Below are 11,780 nucleotides of genomic sequence, written 5' to 3'. Positions count from 1 at the left end.
CTATGACCACAAATATATATATTTATTTCTTTATGGGTCACAGGCTCTACCTACTTACCTATCTATGACCACAAATATATATATTTATTTCTTTACATTGTTACCCCTTGTTTGTAAGGCTAAGAGGATTATGCTTCTCTAAAGAAAAAGTAGAACATATGTTAGTGTGTTCCTTGTGATAGGGATAGTCTGCTTTGCCAACAAGACCTCAAAACATATGATTCAAGCTCAACGGAAGTTTATTTCTTACTCATGTAGCAGGACTGGATGGGTGAAATTAGCAGGCACACTCAGCTCAAGGAGGCTTTACTATCTTTAACATGTGGATTCCAAGGTTAACCTGAAGGTGATCTTCTTTCCAGCTAGACAGAAGGAAAAAAGGGCTTGGACGGGTCCTCATGGGAAGTTTTCATGGGCCAGGCCTAGAAGTGGTACATATTATTTCTGCTCATCCCATTAGTTAGAACTCAGTCATATGACCACACCTAAATGTGAGGGAGGCATAGAAACAGTCCAGTTGTAGGTCTAGAAGGAAGAGGAAACAGTGGATTTTTGGTGATTAGCTAACAGTCTCTGCCAAACTCTTCCAGGTAACTTCCTAACAACGGAGCCCTTTACCAAGTACTTCCCAGAGAAACATACAATGATGATGATGATGACTTTCACAACTGCACAGCACTTTCAAAATTTTATCAGCTACTTTAACATATTTTATCTCATTTATTTCTCAACTCTGTGAAGTAAATGGAACAAGCAGTATACCCATGAGCTAATGAAACAGAAGTTCAAAAGATGTTACATAATCTACAAATGTCCTAAAACTCTAGTAAGTTAAGAGACAAAAACCCTTGGTCTTCTAACTCCAAGCTCAATCTTTTCACTATTTCAAAGAGCCGATTAGTTACACATTTACTGAGCACCTATTGTGTGCCAGGAATTATGCCTGAGATACAAAAATGAATGAAATCTGATTCCTACCCTCAAGGAACTTAATAGGTCTATGAGAACAAAATGAACAAATTTTATCAACAAAAACTTACATTTTGGGATTTTCTTAATGGTGTACTGAAAAGTCCTCAATTTACAAAAAGGTCATGTTCCAAAAGTTCATTTTAAAGATGAGTATGAATTTAGTTTTCTAGAATCTTTCTGTCTACATCCTTTCACCTGTTTAGTTCTGAGCACAATACCAGAGACAAAATCTGCATGGTCACAAGAAAGAAGGGCAAGCAAGGGACTCCATAAATTGAGAGATCCCTCTCTTATAGTTGTTCATCTAATCAACTCTCTAATTCTTAATTATACATGTGCTATTTAAAAAAAAAGCTTCAATGAATTTATATGATGATAGAAAAACTAATATTCATCTACTAGAGGACAAAAGGAAGGTCTCCTTTATAACTCTGAAGGACATATAGGAAAAACTAGAATGATTACTATAAAACTAAATTCTGTATAAAGTAACACTGAATATTCAACTTCTGAAACACTGAGGAAAATGTGAATTAAAAACAGCAAAATACCATTTTCACGTATTATATTTACAAAGGTTAAAAAATAAATACCCTTACGAGCTAAGGTTCAATAAGGTGGCCATTTTTAGATATTCCTGGCAGAAATATAAAATAGGTCATAGTTTTTCTGGAAAGCAATTTGGTAGTCTTTATTAAAATCCTTAAAAATCATCCATCCCATTTAGACTAAGGATTCTTCTTCTGAGAAATTATTTGAAGGAAATAATCTGAAATGATGACAAAGACTTATGTGTCAATATATTCAATAGAGTATTAGAAAATGAGGATTATCAGTGCAGTCTCAACACAAGATAGGTGTAGAAAAAGACCAGGAAAAACCAGATACAAATATGATAAAAATGCTATTGGGTGAAAAGATAATGGATTATTTTATTTTACTGCTTTATACTTTTCTGTGCAATTTTTCTTCGGTGAGCATGTATTATTTTTCTAATAAGAAAACCCAGGAAAATAAAAGTTACTTATCATCTACGCTAACTCCTGTCTATGAAATTATTAGTTTTCATTTTTCTCATTTTCTAAATTCTCTAGAAAATGGCTATATTATTTTATGATTTAAATATTAAGAACATCATATACATAGAGATGTTTCCAACAATGTTACATTTTAGAAAATATACACAAAAGTAACAACTATGTAAAATACAAATTTGTAAGGACAGGGAATTAAATGTAAGAGCAGAAATGAAAAAAAGATGTTAAGCTGATGAATAAAAGCAATTTTTTTAATTTTTTAAATTATTAATGTTATCTTGTCTTTGATAATTTTAGAAAAAAGCTATTTCACTTCTCATAAAAGAAATATTAATCTCATGCATTTAAAGAAACCACACATATGAAAGTAGCTTTTGGGTTCTATAAATCCACAGATTAAAAAAAAAAAAAAAGAAGCTTTTGAGGACTTTATAAGGAAGTTACACAATAAGAGCTATTCTAGTAACTAATCAGAGAGATTAACGTGTTTGTTGTCTCTGATATTTGCTTCAGTGCTATTTACTACTAATATACTAATTCTACTCTGTCCTTCTGAAGTACCAAGTAGCATTAGCCCTATTATACAATCATATCTTTGAAATTAAAAAAAATAAATATACTTTTCAACTTATACAACAAATCACTGATAGAATTACAATATACCAGCCTATCGTATGATTGAAAAGTGTCTGTGATTGAGTGATCTATAATAAAAAGATTTCTGAAAGCAGTAAAAGTTAATAGTAAAACTGACATGGAATTCTCTAGTTACCTTCTCAGAATAAATAAAAATTAGACTTTTTTATGATATAAATTTAACTTTTAGACTGAAAGTATTTAAATAGTAAATCCTCACTATGACTTAAATTTGACTATTAATGGTAAGGAAAACAGACTGGAGGAAAGCTCTATGGCCCTATGCTTTTATATCCATAAAAATTAAGCTGAGAAATTTTAAGACTATAAAAGAAGTGATTAAAAATAATCTCCTATATTAAAAGCACAAATCAACAAAAAAGACAATGCAATTAAAAAATGAGCCAAAGGACAAAAAGGCAATTTACAAAAGAGATGCAAATAGTCATCATATAAAACTATACAAAGTAATCAAAGATATGCAAATTAAAACAACAAATAAAAATTTTTGTCAGATAAAAGTAGAAAAAATTTTTAAAAAATAACAGAGAGTATTAATTTCCCCTATCAAACTGACAAAGATTTAGAAAATAATATTCCTGGGAAATGTGTGTTCTTCCTGGTGAAAATTGATGGGTATTCCTTTTCTGGAGGGTAATTTGGCATCTCATGCCATAAGATGTATAATGTACATATTCTTTGATCCAAGAATTCCATTGCTATGGAATTACCCTGAGGAAATAATCAGATACGTGCACCAAGATGTATGAAGAGGAATGTCCTCTGAAACATTATTTAAGAAAAAGGGCAAGAGAAAGAAATAAACTAAATGTTCAATAACAGAAAATTGATTAAATAAAATATCGATGGTCATATGCAAGAATACTATTTAATCATGCTTTAGACAGTTCTTTTTTTAACTTAGAGGAATGTTAATAACACGCTAAGTAAAAAACACAGATTGTATGTATAGATGACAACTTTATTACATACACATAAAATATACGTGAATAACTAAGAGGATATGAAGCAAATATTAACAGCAGTTATCTCTGGGTCTGGAAAGTAGAAGCAAGATTGTTTATTTTCTTCTTTGGGCTTTTCAACAATGTCTACAGTGACCATGCATAACTTCTGTAACCGGGAAAAAATAATATAAATACGATGTTTACTTTAAAGAAGAATTTAAAACAAATTTTAGCATTGTTTCTCAGTTTAATTCATCCAAGATTCAGTTCTTAATCTGTATATTTTTTAAATGTTTTTTTAAAATGAAGAGTTCCTGATGAAATTCCCAAGTTTAATTGTCTTTCAATCTTCTAATAATCTCAAACTGTTTCTCTTTGAAGGATGGGAAAACATTCTCCACAAATGTTCTGTATAAAGAAACTTTTAAATAGTTTATTTCAAAAAGATGGAGGTGGAAAACAGGAGAGGTATTAGGTACACTACAGAGGAAAGAAAGAGATCTTAATGAATTCTGGAATCCATCTGCCTCCAAGGAAATGAATTTGTAATCAGTAGTGGGTCATAAATCAAATGTCATCATGTGAATCCAAGAAGAGAGGTCAGTTTCAGTTATTTCCAAATAAATGTTTTCTTAATTGCCTGGTATTGAGATAGAATTTCCCAGAGGATTTAAAATCAGAACACATTAAACTCTGTTAAAGTTAAAAATTTCTACAAAAATATAAAAATTTACACAACTCTTATTTTGCATGTTTGTTCCCCCCCAAAAAAGAACAGATCATTTTGAACAATATTTAGCAGAATAATTTGACAAATACTACTTGTCTGAAGTTTCAAGAAACTAGAGAATAATTCTAAGAAAGCATATATATTCCATGACAAATATAATTTTTATTTCGATACACAATTAAAGATTATACATAGGACTAGATACAAATATAAGTAATTAAGTTGTTTTGTAAAAAGTCCTTTCATTGCATATAGTACAGCTGCTTCTTGAAATCTGGAATATTTCATGGTGCAAGATTAATTCCAAGACTATTGAGAGGAGTCTTAAAATTTTAAAGCAAAATATACAACTCAAATTTATTTAAAACAATGAGTCCTTTTCAAGAAACATCCTAATTAGGGTGTAAGATGCCCTTCTCTTGTTTTTACCTTTGCTACAAAAATGTAATTTTGATACTTTTACCTATTTTGGAAAGCTTTAAAAAAATCTTACATTTTAAGGTAATAGTTAAAGAATTATGTCTAATTATAAATGCCCCAAAATGCACATAGAAAGCTTTTCAGTCAACGAAGCGATTTTCAGAATGTCCTTGATACCAGTTTTGCATCCCAGGTTCTCTGAAGGATAAGTAAGTAGCCTAACACCTACGCGCTATTTTAAAAAGGTAATTTTCAGAAACTCTGAAATATCTGTAAGATTCTATGGACCACACATTTATATGTTCTTTAGCTAAGCAATACAAGAAGTACGGTGTTGGGGAAAACTCAGTTATCTGTCACAGAAAAGGTCTGAAAGATAACTAATAATAGTTATCTCGATACATATTATGAGTAATTCTCTTTTTTTTTTTTTTTGAGACAGAGTCTTGCTCTGTTGCCCGGGCTAGAGTGCCGTGGCGTCAGCCTAGCTCACAGCAACCTCAAACTCCTGGGCTCAAGCGATCCTCCTGCCTCAGCTTCCCAAGTAGCTGGGACTACAGGCATGCGCCACCATGCTCGGCTAATTTTTTCTATATATTTTTAGTTGTCCAGCTAATTTCTTTCTATTTTTAGTAGAGACGGGGGTCTCACTCTTGCTCAGGCTGGTCTTGAACTCCTGACTTCGTGCAATCCTCCGGCCTTGGCCTCCCAGAGTGCTAGGATTACAGGCGTGAGCCACCATGCCCGGCCTGGTAATTCTCTTAATTTATCTATACTTTTAAGTTTTTCAATAATAAACATGATAGATTTGGTAATAAACATATACTACTCTTTAATGTAGAAATGATACCTTCTCACTTAGTAAATTCCCTTCTAGGAATTTACCAGCAATTCTTCCTCCTTAAAAAAATGTAATATGCAGACATAGAATATACACAAAAATGTTTACTTCAAATTATTTACTATAAGCGAAAACTGGAAACTATATAACATTCAATAATAAAGGAATCATTAAGTAAAATTGGATTCATCCATAAGGTAGAACACTATGCATCTATTAAAAATGTTTTATAAAGTTATATATAAGAAGCAAAATGCTTAGATAATGTTAAGTGGAAAAAATACAATTTACAGTGTATCATGTGCTCTTATCTATGGAAAAAATGCATTTAAATAAAAAGACTAGGGGGAAATATGTCATAATGTTAAGAATGGTTTATTCCCATTGGTGGAAGAATTATACATATACTTTTTTATGCACTTTTCTTTATTTTTTATATCTTTTATAGTAAGACACTATTTCTTTAAGAGAAAACAAAAAAAAATTTAAGGGCATAAGTGGCTTTTCTAGAATTTTACTTAAGAGATAAAAGACTAGCTATACGATTACGTAGAAAGAAAAAATTATTTCCTGGTACTGTGTAGTATTAATAAAATAAAACACTACTCAAGGACATTCATGGATTAGCAAACTAGCAACCACTACTGCCTAAAATAGTTTAACAGCTTAAATGCCATTATTCTTTTCCCATTATGCTAATTTTATAAAATTAGGTTCTCTAATTCACAAACCACAAACCAACACTACAAAGCTTTTATGAAGTATTATATTAGGAAGCTGGATTTCACCACCACCTGCTTTCCCTTTTGTGTCTAAAATTCACAGAGATTTAATAACATAAGAATACCGCTTTGTATGATGATGTAATTGTATTTCTTAAACAGTGTTAAGCTACTTGATAGATTAAACCAAATGAAGATCTCTTCTGTCTATTTTTTTTTTTTTTAGGGAAACAGACTTGGATCTCCCAAGCTCTGTAGAAAATAGATCATTTTTGAGTGATACAGGACAAGAGACAGAGAAGAGCCAATTAAAAATAAAAGTTCCAATTGTTCATCACATAGATGTTTAAGGTAAATCCTAAAATTTATCTCAGGATCAAACTTAGGGGAAAAAAGATCTCTAAGTTTTAAAACATACAAACTTATATTGATGTAAAATACAGTATATGAAGAAACTTTTATAATGATATTTTGGTTTTTATACCATATTTGTTTGTTTATACCATAATTGTTTTTTACACCATATTTATTGCTCTATGTTTACTGTAGTCTGTTCAGCCATGAGAACCTAAAATAATTTAAAATAAAACAAAGTTTTCACTGTCATCTTATAGTTTTTAAGGTAGTTGTTGTATTTATCAAAAACACACATATTTATCCAGTGAATGAATGAAGTTAACAAATACTGCTGTAAAAAAAAACCTCATTAACAAATAGAATACTTTATGAAACAATTGTATCTGTGCCCTTGCTAAACAATTATCAATGTAAATTACCTATAAAAATTCATAGAGCAACTTCACTAATCTAGAGATCTACAGCAACTTTTCTGGTCAGCAATTGCCTTGACATTTCCTTCACCCCCTCCACATTATCTCTAATTGCACCAAATTACTACAAACACACTCACCCATCTTAAATTTACACTATTAGTTTTTATGTTAACGACTTCTTTAGAAGAGCACAAGGGAGATGATTTCTGTGGACTAAAAATTTCGCTTTTAACCTAAATCACTTAAAACACATATACTACACACCAATTTAGGATCTAAATGCTCTTTCATTATCTAACCTGTACCTTCAATTACAAATGAATGCATTGATCTCACTGTGATAGTCAAACCACGATATTACTCTACAGTGCCCCCTAGCTCTCTAAAATATATCAGTTTAAAGGGGACACCGTTTGAATTGTCAACCTCAAGTGTCAGTCACTATCAGTTCCACTTAAGCAGCTCTTAAATAGATACTGTATTAACTAAATTTGACCTGATAAATAACAACTGACTTAATTAAATCTTGCTATGAATCCAATAAGAGCTGATGGGAAAAAAAATGTTGTGAACTGATGGGTTTGGAATAATTCTAACATACACTCTAGTTCAAAAGTTCTGTAGAACCTCTCTATAACTTGCAATTTGTTTGATTTTTCAGACAGTCATTAAGCAAGGACTTGTAAAACTATGCATTTAAAATGCCTTGTTTTTATGTAAGTCCAGAGGAAATGGCATGGTATAAGGCCATGGCTCTTCAGAGGAATGGAATCAATTTCTTCATTTTTAAAACTGCTGGGATCAGATTAAGTTATGCAAAGATTTAGTAATCTCACCATAGCCAGATTATCTCTATCATTACAAACAATCTAAACTGCTAATACTGGTAAATTTGTGAGAGGAAAATCTGTGACCTTGGTCCTGATGCTACAAAATAAGTCAGATCTAGACTGCTTCAGGATCAGTCGAAGGCAAAAAGTGAGTAGGACTGAATGACATATATCTCTTCCTTCTGGAAACCGACATTAAGCAAAACTTCTAAGTACAACAGCCACAAAAATCACTCCAGTTTCCAAATGCCCTTCGCCTTACCTAAGTCGTTCTGAAAAAAAGTCCTACCTTATTCCACATTCAAACTCTAGTACATTCGTACTAACAAGGTTACGGAATAGGTTGAAAACTGGGGGGGAAAATAAAAAAGGATGAAACTCCAGTAGCAACTACAATAAAGCAGAGTAGATACATCAAAACCACTAGATTTTATTCTAAAGAATGGGTTTGTTTCCACCGTTTCTCTAAGCTAAGGTATTTAATTTGCACGTCTTAAAATAGAGACCCTGAGGAGAGCAGCTTGAGGCAGTGGAAGGGAGGCGGGTTAGGTAAGAACAGAGACTTGTGAGAAAATATGTGCGGTGCATTAGAATGTGCAATGAAGAGGGGTGCTGGATTCACCGTCAGGAAGCAGTCGAGGGCTTTATGAGTAGAGCGGAATCCGATGTGGCTTTAAGGAATGCGTATTCACAGCCAGAACGCACACCTGGTAAAGGGACAACCCTAGACAAGAAAGACCAACCCACCAACTGTGCAAATGCAGAGATGACCATTTTCACCAGTTCTATTGTCTGGAGTATTAGATGGAAATGCCCTAGGCAAGAGATCAAGCCAGCCAAACAGCAAATCAGAGACACTGTGGGGCAAAAGGAAGGAGAGAAGATGGACAGTGGCTGTCTGGGCATTCCCGGCCACCGGGGCCCCTTCCTCGCTGAGCAGGGGAAGGACGCCGGGGTCGCCGGGGCCGCTCGATCCCCCATCCGCGGAGCCCAAGCGCAGGCGGTCCCCTCCTCCGGCTAGCGACGTCTCTGTCGGCGCAGCCCGGGAGCACCGAGACTTCCCCTCCCACCCCACCCCCAGCCGAAAGCAGGGAAGACGCGGAACTTGCGCTCCGGAGCGGAGGCCACAGACCAGGTCACGGCCCGGGTGGGAGCTCTGGGCGAAATTCCGTGTGACCACCGGGGGTGGCGAAGGGGAAAGCAAAGCCCCGGCCGGTCGGGTTTCCAGTCGGACGACACTCGGGTCCGGCTGACCCGGCCCGATCCCTTCGCTGCTCACCGACCCCCTGCACCTCCTGGGTCCTCACAGTCCCAGGCCCGCTCGCCTCCGCCAGTGGCGCGGCCTCTCGGGTCTCCCTGGTCCTACCACTGCTGCCGCCCCTCTCGGTAAACAGCTCCTCTCCCGAACCCTCTCCTCGGACGCTCCCGCCGATCCCCGGGCCGCACCTCCGTCTTGGTGATCCGGTGCCGCCCCAGCTTCACCACGGCGAAGTTGCCCTTGCCCAGCGTGCCCTCGATGTCGTAGAACCCCACCCGGACCGGCCCGCGCTGCAAGTGCCTCGGGCCATCCGCCATGACCATGCTGGGCCCCGCTGCTAGACACGGCGGACAGGAGCGCGGACTGGCGGGCTGGCGGCGCGGCTCGGCTCGGGCGACGACCGCTCCGCTTGCTCCTTCGCTCCTTCCCTCCCGCTCCGCAGGGCCCAGCCAGGCGCGCGCCGCCGCTGACGTGCGCCGACGTCAGGGGGCCGGGGCAGGGGGGCGGGGGCGGGCCCGGGCCTCGATTGGTCACCATGGCGACCGGAGCACCGCCGACGTCGGCGGCGGGCGGGAGAGAGGTGGGGGCCGACGCGCGGGGAGGGGCGCCGGGCCAGGCCGGCGCGCTCCTTCCGGCTCTGGCGCCCTCGCCTCTCCCCTCCGCCTCGCCGCTGCTCGTCGCCCGGCCCGCTCCGTTCCTCGGCCTTCCAGCCGAAGGGCAAGAGCGAGCCCTGGTGGGCGGTGCCGAGGGGTGCAGCGACACGAATCCGGCCTGTGGGCTTCTCAGCCCCGGCGTTCTCCTCCCACCCGGGCCCTTCCCGCCAAAACCTCTCACCTATGAGTACAGTGCACCTTAAATTTGGCACTGGCAAAGAACTGGGGCTGAGCAACGCATTGCTCACAGGCTCCTTTCTTTGTATCTTGTTCTCATCTCGTTGCTATATAAATCCCTCCACGTTTTGATGTCTCCGAGGAATCATTCTGACAGCAGCACGGTCGCTTATAGACTCACAGAATGTCCAGCGTTGAAGAGACCCTAGAGATCACTTAATCAGAGATTTAGAGCCGCAAATGGGCTTCGGAGCATGGAACCCCATGAAATGTAGGCAAATGTTTGCTTTTCTGAGCGTGTCTCTAGGGAGATAGGATCATAGCTTCTATCATATTCCCAAACGTGTTGGTGACCCTGAAAAGGTTAAGAAATATTTATCTAATCCGATTTCTTTTCAGATGACGAAGCAGGCGGCAAGGAATGAAGGGAATTGCCAAAGTTACACAAGTAATGCTAGAGTTGGGATTATAGGTCACCACACGAGTCTTCCATATGGTAACCCAGGGAAACAGGAGAAGCAACATTTTAATATTTTGAAATATATTATGTGCCTCCAGGCCTTGGCTTCTAAATACCATTCTCCACTAGAAAGAAGCAGAGTCCTTGACGAAAGGGCTGATTCCAGAGCAGAGAGAGGGAAAGTATAAAATACCCTTGAAAGACCTTGTGCCAGAAAGCAAGGAGATTTCTTGGATATGTCAAGGAGAGTATGGCAAAAGAAAAAAGGAGACAGCTCGAAGGTCTCCTTACCAAATCTGAGACAATTTGAACATAAGAATGAATACTGAGAGAAATGGATTATAACACATTTAATTTTAAAAAAGAATTCATCAGTGCATACTTAAACTTTTAAATAAACAAATATAGAGGGGGAAGAAGTGAAAGTTCTTGACAGTGAATGCCAGCTAGTACATGTAGAAGAAATGATGAAATTAGGAAGTCATTTAGCAACTATTACAATAATAATTGATCCAGACAAAATTATCAATAGATATTGAAATCATTGGGTGAAATTTGGCTGGAATATTTACACAGTCTTCAGATTTTTTTTGCATTACAAAGGGTTAACAAAGGTACTTTGACAGTGAACAAATCTGGCAGACACCATCCTAATCAAATGATCAGAGTTAATGTCACCAATTATGGGATAAAATGACATGATGTGCCTCCTGATGTGAGATATTGAGAACACAATCAATATCTATTATGTAGTATCCCTGACAAAAATATATATTATGAATCTAAAAATAATCAGAAAGATGTAATCTGAGAAACATTCTACCCAATAAATGATCAGTACTCTTTAAAAAATCAGTGTCATGAAAGACAAAGAAAGGCCAAGGAACTGTTCTAGATTTAAGGGATTAAACAGACATGCCACTAAAGGCAACATCTGATACTGGAAAAAATGCTATAAATGAATATTTTCAGGACAATTGCTGAAATTTGGATATGAACTGCATATTAGATAAGAATATTGTTTCATTGTCAAGCTTCTTGAATTTCATCATTGTACTGTGGTTATGAAAGAGAATATCCATTATAAAGAGATAAAGACTGAAGTATTTAGTGATAAAATTTTTGATGTATGCAACTTATTCTCAAATGGTTTAGCAAAGATAGATAAGGTAAATGAACAGACTGTTAAATTAATAAATCTAGATAAAGTGTAGATGATAGTTTATTATACTGTTCTTACAACTTTTCTGTAGTTTTAATTTTTCAGTGAAAATTAATATATGCGTATATTTATTATATTTTA

At 36.9% G+C, this 11,780-nt stretch overlaps 1 protein-coding gene across 1 annotated transcript in view; it reads right to left on the bottom strand.

The window, feature by feature from the left end:
- SIK2 (salt-inducible kinase 2) overlaps nt 1-9,577 on the bottom strand; it is a 140,773-nt gene extending 131,196 nt beyond the window's left edge. Inside the window, exon 1 of the mRNA XM_012659203.1 lies at nt 9,376-9,577. Coding sequence (XP_012514657.1) covers nt 9,376-9,510 — 135 coding nt within the window. The 5' untranslated portion in view covers nt 9,511-9,577. The remainder of the gene's footprint in view (nt 1-9,375) is intronic.
- Nucleotides 9,578-11,780: the final 2,203 nt, after the last annotated feature.

This window comes from Propithecus coquereli, unplaced genomic scaffold (genome assembly GCF_000956105.1).
Source record: "Propithecus coquereli isolate 6110/MARCELLA unplaced genomic scaffold, Pcoq_1.0 Scaffold6, whole genome shotgun sequence".
Classification (NCBI taxonomy): Eukaryota; Metazoa; Chordata; class Mammalia; order Primates; family Indriidae; genus Propithecus; species Propithecus coquereli.
This window is presented reverse-complemented; position numbering and strand designations above follow the sequence as displayed.